Source organism: Platalea leucorodia, assembly GCF_965183815.1.
Source record: "Platalea leucorodia genome assembly, chromosome: 6".
NCBI classification, from domain to species: Eukaryota; Metazoa; Chordata; class Aves; order Pelecaniformes; family Threskiornithidae; genus Platalea; species Platalea leucorodia.
Window position 1 is genome coordinate 36,395,694 of NC_138828.1, and position 20,408 is coordinate 36,416,101.

At 44.2% G+C, this 20,408-nt stretch overlaps 1 protein-coding gene across 1 annotated transcript in view; it reads left to right on the forward strand.

Moving 5' to 3' along the window:
• FAM13A (family with sequence similarity 13 member A) overlaps window positions 1–20,408 on the forward strand; it is a gene marked incomplete at its 5' end in the record, with an annotated part of 135,047 nt that extends 114,639 nt beyond the window's left edge. Inside the window, 10 exons of the mRNA XM_082314773.1 lie at window positions 1,214–1,427; window positions 1,791–1,929; window positions 3,015–3,096; window positions 3,236–3,456; window positions 4,818–4,901; window positions 8,988–9,083; window positions 10,649–10,732; window positions 14,750–14,946; window positions 15,537–15,638; window positions 16,682–20,408. Of these exons, the coding sequence (XP_082170899.1) occupies window positions 1,214–1,427; window positions 1,791–1,929; window positions 3,015–3,096; window positions 3,236–3,456; window positions 4,818–4,901; window positions 8,988–9,083; window positions 10,649–10,732; window positions 14,750–14,946; window positions 15,537–15,638; window positions 16,682–16,808 (1,346 nt within the window). The 3' untranslated portion in view covers window positions 16,809–20,408. The remainder of the gene's footprint in view (window positions 1–1,213; window positions 1,428–1,790; window positions 1,930–3,014; window positions 3,097–3,235; window positions 3,457–4,817; window positions 4,902–8,987; window positions 9,084–10,648; window positions 10,733–14,749; window positions 14,947–15,536; window positions 15,639–16,681) is intronic.

The following is a 20,408-nucleotide window of genomic DNA, read 5'->3' on the forward strand; positions in this document are numbered from 1 at the left end:
GAGGAATATTAAACAGCGTAGAGGTTCTGTAAGGGAATCCTCATGCAATCCATTCTGAGCTATGAAAATGTTAACCTTGCTCAGCAAAAGAAAATACTGCTTTTTATTCAAAAATTGATAACTTCAAAAGCCCCTTCACTTTGTAGACGAAGAGTAGACACACTAGGCATGGGAAATAATGAGTCCATAGCTCTGCGACTTGTCTGAGAGCTTTCTATAAGGTTTTTGTTTTGTTACTTGACTCTAGAACTATTTGTTAGATTTAGAAGTTCAAAGCCTGGCTCTTAAACTGTCTAATCCTGTGGTGCTAAGTAGGAGCATGCAAATCAGCTTAGTAAACTATCTGAACACAAAACGTTAGACTCCTTATGGCATCTGGAGGGAGTGATCACAAGATTGAGGCGATTGCTTTCCGTGGGCTCCGCTATGCTAATCAGAAATGCTAAGTTAGGTTTCCCTTTCTCTCCCAGTCCACCGTCTCTCTATAGAACATTGCTTTTACTTCCAGCTGGTTAGATTGTCCAGGGGACTGAAGATTTCCTCACTTTTCTACCATGCTGTTAAGCTGCAGGATTGCATGTGAAAGAGAAAAGGGGGGAACTCAGACCCTATTACCGTCATTGTTAATTTACAGGCTAGGCACTTTGTGGAACAGGTAGTAGTGTGAGACACCTTGTTCTTGCAGACTGGAGGAACCTATGCTTACTCCTAGTCTTTGAATTTCCAATAGCAGGCGGCAGGGTCGTACTGGAGTGCTGGAGGCTATGGGAGGACAATTAATATGCTATTCATTTACAGCATTTGTACATCCTGAAACTGGAAAAAAATCCTCCCGTAATCCAGTTGCCTCCTTTATACTGCCATGTGCCAATAATTGTCTCTTGTCCAGCATAACTTTTTCCTCAAAGGTGCTGGCTGGTGATAGCCTCGTTTGATGTCAGTCCGTGGTAATTACTGGCCAACTTTTGGGTACAGTTTTCTGTTGCACCTAGGAGATGATTTATGTTTGTGTAGAGTACCCACTGTGGCCAGGCAATGCTTTGCATTGCTTTGCACACTGGGCAGATGTGAGTAATGACCCAGAAAATACCTGACAAAGGAATCGCAGTCCAGGACAAACAGGTCGGTCGGGGTTCATTAGAAAAGTTGCCTGGAGTCTGTCATACATGTAAAACAAAAACGATAAAACCAGCCTTTGTCTTACTGTTCCCAGAGCCCATCCCTGCTCTTTCCTCATGGCAGCGAGACGGCTTAGACTCAGATGAGGCTCGCCTTTCCCCGCAGGCCGGTCGCTTGATTCGCCAGCTTCTGGATGAGGACAGTGATCCTATGCTGTCCCCTCGCTTCTATGCCTATGGACAGAGCCAACAGTACCTGGATGATACAGAAGTGCCTCCTTCCCCTCCTAATTCTCATTCCTTCATGAGGTGGGTTGTGATTTGCCTGTGCTGACTTTCGCACCCAGCTGTAAAGGGTTTGCACACTTGCATCAAGCAACATCTCTTTGGATCACATACCAGATAGCTATGCTGCATTGGGTTTCTGTTCCTACTAACGGGAAACTAATATTTTTAGAAAAGTTCTTGGTAACTTATTGTTTCTGGATTTGTGAATTAATACCTAGGGAAAGAGGCTGTTACATTTGCTATCTGTCATACAGAGTAGCAACATAGCTTTCTCACTTCTGTGGGATTTGCCTTTATTTACACAAAGTGTAAGTGGCCTTCTCTGCATGAAGGTGTATTGCGGCTATTTGGATAAGCTCTTGCTGCAATCTCTGCTCTTGGTAGGAGGCGGAGTTCATCTTTGGGATCTTATGAAGATGACAGAGAGGACCTTACCCCTGCACAACTCACCCGGAGGATTCAGGGACTGAAGAAAAAGATCAGGAGATTTGAGGACAAATTCGAAGAGGAGAGGAAATACAGAGTGAGTCTCTAGGAGTTAAGCATTTGTATGGAGGGGTATTCATTAGCAACAAAGGGAAGGGACACCAGGGAAGTCTGTCAAATGTACAGAGGGCTTGAAAGCTTTTATAAGAAGAAAAAAGCTGCTGCGCAAAGACAGAAAATGTGCATCCATACCAAGGAAATTACCTTTCCAGGCATTATGTACCATCAGTGCAACATAAGAGATAGCCTAATAAACTCATGGGATTTTTATCACTGCTTAAGGCAGCGTGCCAAAAGCATACGCTCAGTGTGTAGGAATAGCTGTGTTAAACTTGTTTGTTTATTTACTCAAGTTCAGCTTATGGGAAGCACAATTGCGCATCTCATTTGCATGATGGTAATCCCAGGACACCAGTGCATTGCAGAGGAAAGCAAGCAGCCACCTTTACTCCTGAGCAAGGAACCACAGTCAAGTGCTGCTGAGCAGTGGCAGTGTACTGTACTCTAATTATTCCTGACATGCCCTTCTGATACACAGAAAGCTTTTTAAGGAACGAAAGCTTTGCCTGTATGCATCTTTGTTGGTGATCTAAACCACAAAGGATTGTACTGAAAGGATCTTGCCTGCAGTAGAAACAGCTGGAAGAAATGCTCGGAGCCTGCTGTAGCCTAGCATTTGGGTTATTTCAGTGTCTTTGGATGTAATGCAGCCTTTGGTGTGGATACATGCATCCTAACACTTCTCAAACTGTTCATGCTAGGCTTCCTCTATTTTGGAGGTGCCCTTTTGTTAGGAAACAATAGGCACAAGGATTCCAGTGTGCATCTGGCCCTCTGAGCCACTCCAACAACTTAATGTTTGCCATCAAAAGTTTTGTGTTTTCTAAAAAGAAAATCAATCTCATGATGCCCCTAAGAGACAGTGTTGTGACAGGCAGGAGCAATTAAAGCAAGGGCTGAAATGAGCTGGTCAGAGGTATGCAGGTGCCAGTCAGAAGCCAGTGCCCATGCTCTATGCTGGGTCCAAATTCTGTTGTACATCTTTTTGTGACACACGCTTGTTTCAGTGGGTCTCTCCTGTTGGTTTAACACAGATTCAGCATGACTGTTCTTTCCTCCCAGCCTTCCCACAGTGACAAAGCAGCGAACCCTGAAGTGCTCAAATGGACAAATGATTTAGCCAAATTCCGAAAGCAACTTAAAGGTGAGCAGCCATCCCTGGTGCACCTTTGGGGGGCAGCTGGACTCTGCCTCATTAAAATTTGATGTTAGGCAGTGATCCTGTCCCTGTCGCGTTTTTAAAAAGAAAAATTATTCATTTTCCCCCAAATGTCCCTATTTAGAGTCAAAACTGAAGATATCGGAGGAAGACCTTGGCCCTGTTGTGCGTCAGCGGAGCAACACGCTCCCCAAGAGCTTCGGCTCTCAGCTCGAAAAGGACGATGACAAGAAGCAAGACCTGTCAGATAAATCTGCCAAGCCTGCCGTGGAAGCGACCCTTGATTCTATCCAGAAGAAGCTTCAAGAAAAACGAACAGAGACAAACCGACCTGAAGATATTAAGGTACAATGTAGACAGATCAGATTTAGGCCGTTAAGTACAAGTAGGCAACTCGTGGCTGCACAGTAACTTGTGAAAGCCCTGTAATCTTCTATGTTTTGTCAAAGTCTGCAACCTTTACTCCTGGTTCACTTGCTTTAGTTTCTTTCCCTCTGCCTTTAGTATCTGACTTTTTTTCCAGAGCTCGGTTTCTATTGAATGTCATTATGTGTTCTTTTTCTGATCCTTGTATATTCCAAGTAATGCTTCTGAATTACTGCAATATTTCCTGCGCTGTATTTGGCTATTTCTGTTGTTATGTGCAAAGGCTTTTGGCAAATTCTGAATCTTCCAGTGATTCTGGAGATTGGGTCATCCGTTTTCTTCTAGTTCACTCCAAAGCTGAATGCTCTTTCTTTACTTAGGGCATTTTATCACTGCTCTTCAGAATTTCACATTGAGCTCTGTTAGCTGTTGTAATCTCTGAGGGTTATCAGCAGGGGAGGTCTTTGTGTCTGATGTTGCTAGTTCCTGAGGTTTGGACAGCCTTGTAAGTGAAGTCCTTGAGTCTGCTGACATGTAAATTGTGCAGTGCTTTGTAAGAGAGGGGCAGACAGCATTATCTTTGTTTACTAGATCTGCAGAAGATGATGATACACACAGTGTGTGTTTGGCTCTTCTCTGACAGTAGCAAGAATCCACAGCCTGGCTGTTTAAAGAGGGCCTGTGATAGTATTTGGTGCTGTGATAGGGAGAGAAGGCTCAGTGTCAGGCAAGTTCAGTGGGGGAACTCTGGCAAACTTAGTTAGGGAAGTCTTCTCCAACTGTCTGCCCTTTTTTTGGCTTGGTCCCCTCAGCCTGTCTGCCAGAGCTTTTCACTCCGTAGCAGAATTGGCAGGAGGAGACAGTCTGACTGCACTTCAGTTCTTCGTAAAGCGTGTTTGTGGCAGTCAAAGCAAAGATGGCAAGCTTTGCAAGAGGTACTGGAGCTTGTCTCAGATTTGGAGAAAAAGAAAGAACATGTGTTTTGTTGTAGAATTTACACTTCAGATCTTAACTGAAAAAGAGCCACCATCATTAAAAGTTGCATACCATTGTTTTTTCAAAGCACACTGATAATCGATAAATCCCCCTGATGTACATAAAATACCTTCATATGGAAAGTTTATGTGGTTTTAATCTGCCTGCATTGTGCATAGGGTGCCACTCACGTTAACAGTCTCTTTGGCAATATAGCTGCGAAAAGAGGACTGGAAGGCAGAGATGAGCCTTCAAAATGTTAATGGCAAAATGACATGACTTTGGTTAGGCCACAAATCAGTATTGTTTTAGTTCAGAAACCTAACTTTTTTTTCTTCCTCCTCTCTCTGTGCCACTTTTTGTAGGACATGACAAGAGATCAGATAGCAGCTGAAAAAGTGGCTCTTCAAAAAGCTTTGCTGTATTATGAAAGCATTCATGGCAGACCGGTATGTACAGCAGCATTTTTTTTCAAAGTACATCTTTATATGTCTTTGTCTGTGGTAAATGATCCCCCTAATGCTCCTTTGATGTCACAGTCATTAGAATTTCTTGCTGTTCAAACCACACATGCATCCTCTACTCCGCCTCCCTGATCCTTCAGTACCGCTGCTACTGAGGAGTCTGTTCTCAGCAAGGTGACATCTGCACGCAGCACTGGGCTTGCCGGATACCTGTAGGACTGAGCCTACAGGCTGAGTGAGGCTGAACGTGCATTATTGTGGCATCACGCTTGCCACGATCCACAGACATCCAGTTTATGGCCCGGCAGACTCACCAGCTTTGCCGGGGATACAGTCTGCACGAGAATAGTTGTGTGTGGTCCCCCATCCAACTGGGAATTTTGCAATGTGCCAGTATTAATGATTAACTGGGAAAATAGGTGTGCATACATTGCTCCTTCTTACAGGATCTACACCGTGTTTCTCCCAGCACCTTCCTCTTTGCAGGGAGGCACCTGCACCTTGCTATTGCACAAATCTCTTGTGCCAAATGATTCATGAAACAGTTTGTCTCCTGAGCATCACGGCATAAGTTGAGAGGAGACTTCATTCTTCCCCTGAGAAACAGATGTTTTTTTCCATGTGCCAGTGGAAGCAAAGGGCATGAGGTTTCTTGCACATTTCATCTTAACAAAGGAAAATTATTTGTGAAGACAGAGAATTAAGTATTGTGTCCTATTGATCCCTGCTGTGGCAGAAACACGGTGGCTTCCAGGCCACCAAGTTGGCTTTGTATGAATCCCTCTTCCTCTTTCACTGATGGCATTATAATCTTTGCTACCAGCTGTATAGGTAAAGTAACTTAATTTCAGAGCAGAGCTAATCCCTTGAGCAGTGGCTGGGGAGCAGCAAATTACTGCTTATAAGGAGTACTTGATTAGTGCAGCTGACAAATCTGTCATTCTGCTGCTGCATGGGATTCCTGATCTCTTCCTTCCTTTTGCTCCTGAATTATTTCCTCCTTTGTCCATTGTTTTAAAAAAGTCTCACTAATTTATTTAAATGCCTTCATGAAGTGCTAATATTGTACAGTCACATACGCAGCAACTGAAGACAGCGTAGTTTGTATGAGAGGACATGCAGTTCTATTCTTGTGTAAAATAGCAAAAGGCCAGCACAAGGGAATCCGTTTAACCTTCCCTGTCTTTTTCATGAGACCGAGTCTGCTTTTGCCGCTTTTACAATGATATAAATCAACAGGTGGCATCTCGTTGAAGTGAACTCACTTAAATCTGTTTAAAAAGAGAACAAGCCCAGAGCCTAGCTTGTCAGCATACCTTTTTTTCCCTCCCCTTTCTGGTGCTTTATTTATACAACTGCTTTTTAATTTGTTTGTTTTTAAGTAAGCAGTCTATACCTAGCAACACTGAACTGCATGGCAAGGAAGACTGCAGCTGATCAGCTTTTGCTGTTCCCAGCTCCTGGCACTGCAGCAGTGGAAAAGTACTGAGAGCTTGAGGAGAATGGGGATAGTTCAGCCAAGTAATTTCTTTTTTTCTTAAAGATATTTAACTAAAGAAAAACAATGGAGCTCAGATGTATTGTGCAACTGGGTCTTTCTGCACCCGTGATAGATGAACCTGCAAAGGTGGAACTGAATGTTTCAGTTAAGCCAGAAAGACCATCTCTGCAGAAATTCTTGAGCTGCTCTAACAATGCAAGCAATGGTCTGTTCCTCGGCTGCGGCTCTTTTGCCATGTGGAGTGTGCCCCAGAGTTGTGTCAAAGGCTCCATTATTCCATCAGTCTTTTTGCATTTTGATGTTCTCCCAAAATATACTCAGGCTTTGCTGGTATTACTTATGTTTACCTAGTGAGACAGTTTGCCCATGTGCTAAACGTTTTCTTTCAGAATCTGCTTTCTGTTAAGTGTGCTGGTCTAAGTCTGCAGGTCTGACTCAGGCCCCCTACACTTAACTTCCAATGCCTAAATTAATTGTGTGTGTTCTTCCTCCATACTGATATTCAGGCGCTGAAGCATGTCATTTATTTTTTCCATTCTTCAACATGCCTAAGGATTTTTTGCCCATTCCAAGTCTTATGTTTATTTTTCTGTACAGAACAGTGCTATTTATTGACTTCGAAATGTCGTTAATTGAAGGTTTGGTTCTCAGCCTCAGCATAAGCCTCAGTAGAGTCTTTTTTTTTAAGTAACAAAGACTGTCTGAGCCAACAGTAGTGCTGTGCCTCCTGTTCTACTATCTGCTAACCTAGTAGAGCTAGGAATAATATTTTATATATATATAGGCTACCCAGTTTCTCCAGTTGTATGTTTGATTGGTTGCAGAGAAACATCCAAAGTTGGAGGCAACTTGCTATCCAGTGCAATTGAATGCAGACACATCAACGCGAAACTCAATACAGAGAGGGCTGAGTGAATTGTTTGATGCTGCTCACATCCCTCTAATCCGTGTGAGCTGCTTACTCAACGAACAGCCAGCTTGAGGCTATTGGGTATTGGAGCCCAACTGTGCTTCGGAGGTGTGGGACATGCAGGCCCTAGAGCTCAGACTGTCCGTCTGTATGCCCCTTATCAGGCTCGGGGATGTTTGCATCGAACCCAGAAAGGAATAAAAAGGCCTTCCTTCCTCTTCCTCCCTATTCATCTGCCCCCAAAATAGGAAATAGGCTTGGTTATCAGGAGGAAGATGCTGCCTCAAGATTCTTAGAGTTCATCCCTGCCAGTCTTACTCCTGGCAATACTTACAGTTCTTCTGCCCCTTGCAAACCAACACCCTCTCCTGCTCTGGAGGGAAGATGTGAAAGCTTTAGAAAGCTTACTCCAGTGAAAGTCAACTGCAGACAAAATAAAAGACAGTTCATTTTAAAATTTCCTCCCTGTCTCAAGCTGTATTCCATTTCCTCCTATAACTATTGTAGAAAGAGAGACTGTACAAAGCTCGCTAGGGATTACACTGTTGATGTTGATTTTTATATGGCAGCTGTTCAGATGCTCTGGTGATTAGCAGCGGTAAAAAACCTTGAGGCAAATAGGCATGACATCAGAATCAGTTAAAGCTTCCCCTCATGAGTGCTTTATAAGCTAAAGTTAGACAAAAGATCTAATGGAAGGACAGTCGTAGAATGTGGGTCAGACGGTGCTGAATACAAGGAAAGGTGATGATTAGGTTGGTTCTGTTGAGTATTTTGGTTTTTTTGTTTTCAAACCGTGCCCAACTTCCCCTCTCCTGCACTGTCAGTACTACTGAGATTTTTTCGGCTTAGCTTGGATCTGAAAGAAAACCAGAAATGAACATGCGCAGTTTGCAATACACTCAAACTGAGGAGGGAGCACGACGTGCAGCTAGGAGGAGCGGAGTTAGGGACAGAGCAATGTAAGGCAGGCTTGGGGTGGGCATCACAGCACTATTCCGTCTTCCATAGTCCACGCAGCCCTGGCACCTTCATCCCGTCTCAGCTCTGTGGTAACTTCTCCCCAGCAAGGTTGCTGGGAGGAGGGGTGGAGCGAAAGGTTAGAGGTTAAAAAAAATGAAGAATTGCTGGCTTGAACAGGAAATTAGGAGGAATAGCAAAGCCGGAAAGTCAGCTTTTGTGAAATCTGTAGTTTAACCTACCCTGAGAAAGTCTCCTTTCATTGCAGTATCCAGTCATTGCAGCTCCTTTCTCTTTTCCTGGGTCATAAACACTACCTCTGAGGTCCTAGCGACAAGAATAAGGGTGGGAAGCCTCATGTTGTGCCTTATAATGGTAGACATGATTACAAGCACAGGCTGCTGCCTCTATGGGTCATTTGGTGCTGTGGACATATGATACCTAAGTTGGGCATTTAAAGCACCTGTCTCATACAGCCACCCCACAGTTTGGGTGCTGCTTCATCTGGCACCTGGGACAGGAGATGCAATGACATACAAGAGCACTTGCATTACCAGTTTCTGGGCTAATGCTGCTAACCTGTCATCCTCATGAAGTTCCCTTTAGGCCCACTCTGACTAACGGCGATCACAGGCACATGCATTATAGAGTGGAGTATCTGCTGCAGGCTTCATGGATCTCACTTCTTTTTCCTTTTCAGGTTACCAAAAATGAACGACAGGTGATGAAGCCATTGTATGACAGGTATCGCTTGGTCAAGCAGATCCTCTCCAGAGCCAACACCATCCCTATCATTGTGAGTCAAGCATTCTTTCGGGGGCTATTTCTTTGGTTTGAGCTGAGGAAACATGAGTCACCACACTTTTGCATACGACACAATCACTAAGGCCAGGTCCCAACCTCCCTTATCACTCAAAGACCAAGCAAATGAGTGAATCGATGACACGCTGTATACTTAAGTCAGGCAAAGCTGCTCAAGGGACTCTACTGCCCACTCATGAGCCACGGGGCACATTTCACCTTGTGTTGTTTCTCCTCTTTCCATTGGGCTGCTGCTGTTATTTCATCATCTTGTGTTTGGCTACAGCCTCACTTCCCTTTCCTTCCCAATCCACTCTGAGCTGTAGGTCTTCCATGCTGCTTGGTTACACAGGATTATGTCAGGAACACAGACTTGTGTGGGTCCCAAAGGAGGTACCAGTCTTCTTGGCTGAGAGAAAGAGCCAACAGTCTCCTAACACTTCATTTGTATTAAAAAGATCGTGCAAGTGGTGGATATTCCCTCATTTGAGGTGGTGCTTTGGGCAGGGAGGCACTGCCACCAGCAAGTAATCCAATGCGGCCCTCTAGGGAGCAAATGCACTATCTCTAATTTTAGACAACTTGTGTAGGCTACTTTTTAAAAAATTGTTTGATCTAAAAAATACACACAGAATACTTTTAGCCTGTCTATGGAAAGCAAATTGTTTTATGATGGTTCCTGTTTACTCTGTCTGTCATGTATGATCCTTTACTTTTTTTGCTGTTCCCAAGCAGCGCTCGTGTCCTGGCTGCTTTTTGTAGACCGCCAGTGAAGTGAATGGACTGGCACAGCATTACTCAGTGCAGTCACACTGAGAAGTGGAGTTTTTTTCTGCAAATAGTGGGAGGTGGTCCTGCATTTAAAACAAAACAAAAAGCTGTTCCTGCTTAAACATGCAAAGTACTCCCCAAAATGTGTGCTGTGAAGATGGTGCCGGCCATCAGGAGGAAGGAACCGTGTAGCCGTGCACGGGCAGTTTAATGGAAAGCTCTCAAAAGAGAGCTCAGGTCCTATTTAGACACAAAACTGAAATTGCACAGTGGCTAGCAGAGGAGAGACAAGACTGGCTTTCCCCAGCTGCTCTAGTGGGAACAGTGAGAGGCTCATGCAGAGCCAGGATGCATTTGAAAATCCAGCTCTACATCATTAAGCACATCAGTGGGAAACCAGGCTCCTGGAAAGCAAGCCTGGAGAGTCTAGCTGGGCTTACACTGTAGCTCTGGAGAGCCAACCAGATGATGTGTGTGTGTCTGGGCCTCGGGCTGGGGATTATTTTCTTGCAGCCTTTACTTTGTAGTTCCTGCCCAGCTAGTATTCCAGCATCCAAGCGTTTTTTCTTAAAAGTGTTTGGCAGTGATGTTCCTTGCTGAGCAACATCTTTAGAAAAAACAGCCCAAGGTTCAGGGGGTTTGCCGGGCATGTTTTTCTTCAAGAAGTAGATTTCTCCTGACGGTCCAGCGATGAGCTGAGAGTGAATGTGTGGGTGAGAATGAGCTGAGAGCAGGTGGTGGAGGAGAAAGGGGTTCATAATGTAACGTACTTGTTAACACCTGTCACAGGGTTCCCCCTCCAGCAAGCGGAGAAGCCCTTTGCTGCAGCCAATTATCGAGGGCGAAACTGCTTCCTTCTTCAAGGAGATAAAGGTGAAGACCTCCAGCTGCTAACTAATTGCTCAGTTTGCATCAATTTTCCCCTTATACAAATGAAAGAGAATGATTGAATGATTGATATTTTTTTTTCCATCAGTGTTGATTTTTTTGCAGTGTCCTCCTGAAAAATCAGTAGCTGCTTTAAGCCTCGCCAGTTCTGATCAAATTCTTCCCTTGTTGTAGATAAGACTACAGTATTTCCTTGGCTTTGCATTCTTTCCCATCCTTCTCCTTGCCCCTCCACCTGCACATAATATATTTTATTTTGCTTTAAAAAAAACAAATCACAATTACCTTTGTACATTGCTTTTTTCTTGCTTTCCTCCTTTCTTTTTAATGACACTAACCTGTCTTGCGGTAGTTTCTCTCACTCCAAAGCTCTGTGGCTTGCACACAGCACTGTGGCAGGAATGAGCTCTCACAAAACTAACACCTGCACATGGAGCCAACTGGGGCACTTACGGGATCCATACCTACTCCCATTCACGTGCTTATTTTATCCAGGGCTCTTTGTCACCACCTTGTGAATGGTATTTCTAGCCAAGTCACATGAGGATGGAAGTAAGAACAACTCGGTTCTGCTAGTTAACGCTTGGTCAGATTTGGATGGCAGGATTGTTGTGTTTCTTTCTCGTGCTGCTGTGGGGTAGTAATTCTTGGTGGTGAAGACTGCTACAATATTGGGCCTTCTTCCCTAGAGAAGAAGGGAGAAGTCCAACAGTTGACCAGGACACGCAGCGTGGAGCTGGGCCCTGGCTTGCTTTTGTTACCCTTGCAAAGTAACAGGGGGAAAAAAGTGCTTCAGCACACTTGGGTCACTTAGCCGTTATCCAGCCAGAGTTTGGTTAATGGTGTAAATACTGCAGACCTAGACATCCAAGGTGATTTGATTATTAGCCCATTACAGTAGATTGTATATTAATGGACTATCGAAGGCACATATTCTTTAAAACCAGATTGCAGATGGAAGATGTTAATCTGCTGTTTGGAGGCTGGTTAATCATGACTGAGCTCTCCGTATTTTCTAGATAACTGCTGGATCAAATCTGCAATAGTGGTCTGGTGGGGGGGTGGTTTTGTTTTTTTCTTTTAGTGTGTTCTCCATTTTTCACCTGTGCTTGCACCCAGAGTCAAAACTTGGAGCTATCGGTTATGGTGATCTCTGCTGACCAGCGTGGCTGGTGCTGTGCCGGGGCAGCATCGCACCAGCTCGGCAGCGTCCTGCAGGAGAGGTTTCTGACTGAAGATCAGGGTGGCAGCCTTAAGCCTCTTAACACTTACATGCCTATTAACTCTTAAACGGGGCCCTGTGAAGCTGCTGTGGCAGCTTCGCACTGAGCTACACTCAGAACTAGAGAGAGGAAATTGCCAGAAGGCCTCAAAACTTTCCACTACGGGCAGAGCACTACCTATCTCGACAGGCCCCTGACACTGTCAGGTTTTTTGATTTTTGTGGGTTTTTGAAGCATTTGGGAGAATTGAATAAAAGCTTGAAAGGTGATTTGAGGTGAAGCCTTACCAAACACTTGGGTATAGTATCTTGAATATTGTCTGTGTTGAAAAAATCACTGGGAAGCTTGCTTGCTGGGAGTGCTGATGATGGGATACTCTGGAGATTTTATGTTTAATGATTTAAATGCCTCATGATTGCCTAAAGATCCAAGCAGGTGCAAGCCAAATGGATCTAGTCAATGAAGACCATTCTGGTGCGAGGTGTGAATGCCAGTGCAGGTTTAAAATAAGATTCCCATGTGACGCTTGTTTAAAGCGAAGGCCTTAGATGGCCTTTTCCATTCGAGTTCTCGCTAAGAATCCTTTTAATTCCCTCCTTCATTTTGAACAGCAAAATGCTTTAAGACGTCTTGTGACAGCCAGATGTAGTGTTTTGGCACTGAGGTCTAAACAAGTGAAATTTCTACACTTTCTTTTCCTCCCATGGGCTTCCATTGGCAGGAGGCTCGCTCCCGAGCTCTGGGCCAGAGTAATCCTTGCTGGCCTGGGCAGCGCGCTGGTGAGACCAGGCTCATGGGCGTCTATGGGGAAGAGACTGCTGCCAGGTTTACAGATTCAAGTTACACTTTGCATCTGTCCTCAGGAGCAATTTGTCACACTGCTTATGAAAATTGTCCCTTTCCTTTCTCTCCAGAAGGGGAGTCCAGAAGCAACTTGCTCTCCCAGGAAAGGACGTGGGAGCTCCTCCTCTGGTGCCAGAGAGATTCCCCTAAAATAAAGCATACCATTATTACTGCTTAGATTGACTTAGCAAATCCTCCTCCGTGCTGCAGCAGGATCGGCGTTCTCCTGCTTCAGTCCTAGTTGCCCTTACCTGGCAGGGCAGGACAGCATGCGTGGGGACTGGTAAATGGCAGTGAGCGATGGTCTCCCTTCCCCAGCCCAGCCTCAAGTTGTTTGCAGGGTTTAAGGACGATACGTGACTGCTGTCTTATGCCTTCTGTTTAAGCTATATAATTTACGTCTGGAGAAACACTCTTACCTAATCATATGCTAAATATTGCTTTAACTTTCACAAGTTCCCTGCAGATTTTCCTGAGATGTTTTCAGACTTCTCTGTATCTTTTATTATTATGATTACTCAAAACTTGTCTCCAGCTAATCTCTTTTTTTTTTTTTTTTTTTTCATCCTCAAGCCTCCATCTTGGTTGTAATTCTCAGCCTGTGGCTTTGCATTGCATTTTCATGGCCTAGAGCTTTAACATAAAAAGAAAACTCTGGTCAAACTCTGATTTCATGTAAATGTTTGCATTTATAAATCATTGACTTTGAGAGTTTAATGGGACTATGCCAGGTCCTAGTGTTACTTTCTCCCCTTTTGCTTGAAATGTGGGAGCAGTCTCGTAGGAATAATTGAACTATTCACAAGGAATCGCATGAAAAAAAGTAAAGCAAATGGCTTCTTTTGATCCCAGTGCAACAATATATTTTTGCATATACTTGAAGAATTCAGTGATACTAGCCCTCAAAAGCTTTTAAAGATATGCATGTGCTTAGATCCTTCCTAGCTAGAGTTACATGGTTGTAAAATATATATACACATACATACACATTTAAAAGAGACTTGCTGTCCATGCTGGCATTTATTACCTTCCTCTAATGCTCATGCCTTATTTGTTGTATTAAGGTTGAATATTGCCTTCTAGAAATGTCTCTGCAAGTAAGAGAAAACTGGGCCTTGTTCCCTGAAAATCCAAATGATTTCTGGACAGTGTCGCAGGACAAGCCCTATATTCGAGAACGTTATGAATTAGCAAATACCAAGTTCAGCAGAGACTTCCAAATGCCTATAAATCTTGCAAAAAATTTGAACGCAACCAATTCGTCAGTGTATTTTGGGGAAATTGCACTCGGCAGAGTGTTTCCACTCCAGTTTTTAGTGTATTCCAGCTAAATGGTACAGGGCTGATGTCAGGAACATGTTAGCAACAGCAGTCCTTTTGCAGTAAGTCATATCCTGCATTTGGGCCATTGAAAGACTGATCTGAGCTCATGGATATCACTGTACAAGCATTTGAGGCCTTGAACTCGGCCATTAGAGCGAGCTGTTGATCTGCATCTATTGAGAGAACATTTTGCATTTTAACCTGGCAATCTGTGTGCTGCCAGGTGTATTTGTAGGAAAAGGTAGAGGATGGTGGGTGTGCTTTATGCAGTGTGCATAATGGCTGTAAGTGGTTTTATTTACATCAGAATACATAAATTAAACAAAGCAACAGGTTGCTAAGAACCCACGGTATTTTTTCACTCCGTTTTGTTGCCTTGGGTCTCATTAACCAGTCTGACTTGGTGGTAGCAGTTTTTCTGACGTGCTTTGGGTGTAAGGTGTCTTACTGGTGGTCTTCTGGTGTCCTGTATTGCTTAGCAACTAAAGTGCTTGCTCTGCCTATCCACTTGTCATATCTGTTCCCCAGTGCATGTGGTGAAAGGAGGTACCTGTTTCTGAGAAGGGAAGCAGTAACATATTCTGTTACGGGCGTGCTCTGTCCTTCTCTGTAGGAGGAAGAGGAGGGGTCCGAGGAGGACAGCAACGTGAAGCCAGATTTCACAATTACCATGAAAACAGATTTCAACGTGCGTAGCTTCTTGGATCAGCTAGAAGACGATGCTGACGGCTTTGTTTCCCCGGTGGATGATAAGATGCCATCTAGGAGCAATCAGGATATGGGGCTTTCAAATCTCCATGAAGCATCCATGTATGTTGAATTCACAGGCAACATCAAAAAGTTATTTCTTGCTAAGATAGCATTTTATTTGTCAGAAAAGTGTGTAGATTTTTTTTTCCAGTTATGATCCGAATCAGAAATTTTTGCGCTTTATTTTTAAATGCAATAGACGCTCATATGAAAGGGTTTGAGAAGGTTTTGTACAAGGTTTTGTACAAGGTTTTTCAGGTTTTGTAGAGGTCAAGTTGAACTAGCTTCGCTAGTTTCAAGCACGTAAGTCTGGTGTAGGTCATAGCCTTAAGTCGTGACCATTGAATCTTAGTCCTGTAGAAGTCACCATAACCAGACCCATCTTCACCAAGTAAGTTTCATAGAAGTTAGTGGTGAATTGTGAAATGTACACTTGATCTCCTTAGAGGCTTCAGCTTAAGTGTATGATCGTTTTGCTGAACTAAATTCAGAGCGCCTTTTGTTGCAAGTAACATCAGTTTGCCAGAGCTGCTTGCAGGAGCAGCTCCATTGCTTGGCATACATACAACCATACATTTGTAGATTTACTGTATGTTTCCTGTTATAATTGTGTACATATGTATAAACTTCTTTATATTTAAACCCAACAGCCCTGAACTCTTAGAGCAGCTCCAAGAAGTCAGGGAAGAGAAAAAGCGAATCAGAAAAAAATTGAGAGACTTTGAAGATAATTTTTTCCGACAAAATGGAAGGTAATAATTTCTCAGCTGTCTCTCTGTCCTTCAACTATTTTTAATCTGTTTGGCATCTACAAAGACTTTCAAATATGGAAAGTTACCTGATTTCACTATTACATATTTCTTCATCATCATCATCATCATCATCAGTATTTTATCCACAGTCATTACAGTTGTCCATTAAAATTAAATAGTTCCTGTCCCTCCACCCCCGCCAAAGAACTTCAGGGACCACAGCCTCCTTGGAAACTTTGTCTTAGGATAAGCAGTGGGAAGCAAAAGTATAGATTGTGAAAATCTAGCTGCCTCTAGCACAGCTGACAGGAACGATGGAAGAGTTTCCTAGCGATAGAATAATTGGGTTTTTTTTTTCCTAATGATGTATGTCTAGATTTCTGTCCTATTCTTGCTTGTCTGTGAGGTATTTAGATACTAGTTTCACAAGCATTTCTGCTTTAGTGTAGCTGGGTTTGTTGTTTTCAGAAAATGTCCCTCATTAATGAGCTGACAGAATGTTTCAATATATTTATACACTTGAATTATCTCGTTAGTTGCTTGCCACCAGCGGTCATCCTTAGAGGTTCTTGTAGAATCGCTGAAAACTTAAAAGTTTCATGTAGCTAAAAGAAACGTGATCAGGTATCATCTTCCTTTTCACAAATGTGCCTGTTCACGTAAGTGATGTAGTGCCAAGCCGGGCGAAGCTGTATTTTATTTTGCCGTGCTAGCAGGCTGATGTTCAGATGGCTCCTGAAATGTTTTTCAATTGTCATGTAGAGGCTGGCAATTTCAGAGAAGTAGGGCATGCTTCAAATAAGGCTTTGCACTTGGAACCATGGGATTGTGTTCAGCCTCCATATGCAAGCGTCCCACGCTTTGTTGGGGCAGTTTGTTTGCCTCTCTTCCCCCCGCCCAAGGATAAAAGTTTTGGTTTTGTTCCCTGATGGGGAGCGGAGGAGAGGAGCTGCTTTGTAGGTCTTGTTGGGGGACGGAGGGAGACTGCTGAGGGAAGATGTCCTGTTACAGAAATCCTCATGATCTGCTTTCGCTCCCGCTAGGAACGTGCAGAAAGAAGACCGCACTCCTATGGCTGAAGAATACAATGAATACAAGCAGGTTAAGGCCAAGCTGAGGCTGCTGGAGGTCCTGATCAGTAAAAGAGATATTAGCTCCAAGATCATGTAAAGGAGGAGATTGGTTTTACCAGTAAATGAAGAGGAGAGAGCACCAAATGGACAAATGCATGAAGTGGATGCAGCGGGAGCTGGCTGGGGAGAGCTGAGGAGCTCCCTGGGAACTGAAGGGCCATTCCCACAGGCGGGAGGGGGAGGAAAAGTGGCTTTCCATCACTCTCTGCACTTGCTGTTGCCCACTCTCTCCAGGCCTGATGCCCAAAATGGAGTTTGCCAGCGTAGGAGACATGACGCCGCGCTCAGTGACTTCACTGAAGGGATCCTTCTGTTTTGATTTGCTTACAGATCCTGTAATATTTAGAATATCAAAGCCAGCCATGCTATTCTTTTTTCCCAGGATATCATAGCAAGAGGCAAAGTAGGATGAATAGTGATTAAATCATCAAATAGCTTCTACTTTAGTTTAACAAAGTGCCCTGACTGATCTCATGTGAAGGCACAGGTCAGATAGCGCCAAGACTCTTCTCTTGTAGCTGCAGTAAAGATTTGCTCAGACTTTTGGCCTAGCTGTTTGGAGTCAGTCCAGCATCTTCTGTTGCTCTCGCTAAATGCTGTAAGAATCTCCCGGTCATCACCCAGAGCTGGTGTGAGTTACGGTTTTGCTTAGGCTTGAGTTGGGTGTGTTTCCCATTTTTCTGATGGCCAATTCAACTGAAGTAGAAGAAAGTACTTGCATCTCTTTGGGATAGCGAAGAAAATGAGCCGCGCAGCAAGGTTCTTGCCAGCTTGTTGCGCTTGGAAGGTGATACTGTAACATTATGACCATGTTTAGGTAACTGGGAGGAAAAGAGGTTTTAAAAGCTTTAAGTCAGAATCCCTTGGGATTTTGGTAGCTGATCGGTTAAACGTCTGGTGTCAAGTATCTGGAAGATATCTGGAAGACGCACCCCATCAGCACGTGTGCTTCATCATCTGATACAGACGTCAGAGTCCAAGCTGAACAGTCCGTGTGGGTGTCGTACATGCTAGCTAGCCTAAATTTTGTTCTTTTCTATACACCGTCAATCAGACTATGTGGGCTGCAGCAATGACAGTGTGATGGTGGTGACAGAGGGTGGCCTTTTCTTCCCGGTGTGCATTGGTGGTATAGCAGCGCAGAGGATACTGCAGGGAATGGAAAGCCTAGAGCCGTGCTCTGCCTGTAGAAAGGGCCCGTGTCTCAGGTGCAGGTTTTGACAATTCAACGTTTTCAAATTCGTTTATGACTTTCAGAAAAGAAAGTCCTGGGACACCCGATTCAGGTGCTCGTCTCGGACAGATGCTGCCTGAAGGAGTGAAAGGCGGCGAGTTCAGGAACGCACCAAGTAGCTGAGGGCTCACAGTTCTGCAGCCCCGGGCCACCTGGGCTCGCTCTCCCACGCGAGGTTTGTGTGCACCAACTCGCTCTGCCCCCAGCCAGGGCTCAACCCTGGTGTCCCAGAGAGAGCATTTCTGGAGTGCTTTCTTTTGCGTTGATCCCCAGGGAGCTAATGTGCGGAAGCCAAATGGCTGAGATCAAACGCAGTGCCAGTCGTCGTAGCCAGGCCTCACGCAGGTCACGCCGGAGGAGGCGGGAAGAGGACCCCCAGAACAGCTTCTCCCCCTTTCTTCTTTATATGAGCAAGTGGGCTCACAAATAGATATATTTGGGTTGTGGTGCTTAGACTTACCTGCTTCCACTTGCTGTATGCACTACGTTAATTCTTGCCAAAACTGATGCTGAGGGTGTTTTGGTCTCTTCAGGATCCCATAAGCACACCAAAAGGCAACCTTCTCCCACTGGGTTTGCACATGCCCGTTACTAGTCTGGATGGGTGAGGCAGTGATGCGTGTTAGTTAGTGAAAGCGCTTAGGAGGGGGACTCCCAGGTTGGGTTGGTTTTGTTTTGTTTTGTTTTTTGTTTACTGATTGCAGAATTGCCCTTTCTATATAAAATCAGTGAAGGCTGAATTTTGTATTTCCAAAGAGTCTGGAGGGCTTGCATGCCGACCTGGGGCTTGGCTTTTCAGAGATGCTGAGTTTCCATCACTTGAGAGATGTGGGGCTCTGCCAAACTGATCCTTTGAGCGTGTTAACTGGGCTGACGGATGGGCTCAAAAACTGCTTTTGAAGATGTTTGACTGGAAGGGAAGCCTGAGCAGGGTAAACCCCTGTCTGAACACAGGGCAGCCCAGGAAAAGAGAGCTGTGCCTTTATCCTTCAGCCTGCTCTTACGGGCTCTTCCTCTCGGAGTCCACAGTCAGCTCTCCCTGGTTGTTTTAGATACAGCCGCTGAGCCAAACTGGCTGCGGTGTCACTCTACTGGTAGAAGTGTGGGATGAGAAAGGGTGGTGGGTTACAAAGAAGTCCTTAGCGCTGGCTTAGTTTGGTATTGTTCAGGCCCAGTGCAGCAAGGCAAAAGCATGCGTGGTTGAGCATGTGCCTCGAGCTGCTCTGCATTTGGGATTTTGCTGAATTACGATGGACTAAAGCTTGGGTGCTTTGCTGAATCTGGGCCTGGACATCTTTATATGGACAGGAGAAGCAGTTTCTGCCCTTTCTTCGTAGTCATACGTTTTTCCAGTGGGCCAAGGCTTCCCAGGAGTATGTTTTCTCTGCTTGTTTTTAAAAGCCTGTTTGCACTGTGTACTGATAAATTATCTGTTTTGCTGGGTTTTGCCCCTGACAAATCTTGATAAATGATGTGTAGGGAACAGTCCATTTTATTTTTTAAACTGATGAGATTGTAGCATTTTCTGATGCTTAGTTACCGCTGTTTACATGGTATATTGCTAGAATTTCAGATAGTTTATATGAAATGTAAGTACGATTATGCACTTTAGAGAGTTTATATTTTTGAACTTTAAAAGCTAAAAGTAACAAAACCTGTTAACTGAGATTGTACATTAAAAGGAAAAAAAAACCACCATGCCTAGCCATCTCTTTTAAAACTGTTCTTTTCAAGTCTTTCCCCGTGGCAAAAAAAAAAAAAACAAACCACCAAACAAACCATCATCCACCTAGTTGCGAAGGGAACTGCTAGGAAAGACCATCATAGAGAAGTAGTGAATTTTAATATTCCAGTCCTGGAAAGACAGGTACAAATGCTCAGCTTTCTGTCCTGGGTTTGCAGATGCTGTGACTCCCCTCTCCCAGGCCTGCACAGGAGGAGGGCTCCAAGACCTGAGCACCAAAATGTTGTCTTTGTATCTCCCACGGATGATTTGACTTCCCACTAACCACAAACAGCCAGAAATGATGTTCGCCCCGCCACACTCCTCTCAGTCAATCTAAGCAACATCTGTGCGTTTTGTTTGATGATTTGTCTATGCCAACATCAGTGGCTGTTGACTGGAGAACATTAAATAAAAGATTATGTTTTTAAAAGGTGTGAAGTACTGTACAAAAATCTACTTTATGTGATATAAATAAGCTGTTAGAACAAGACAACCTGTTTCCAAACTGTCTGCTGTAGGATGGCAGTGCGGTCTGTTGGGCTTCCCAGCCTCTGGGGCCGTTTCAGACGCATGCCTGTCCGTTACCACGTTGTGGTACAATAAATCTTTGCAGTTTATTTGAATGATGACGATGAACGGGTTGTGGACAAAATAAGACTGCAAGAGTTAAAGATAGA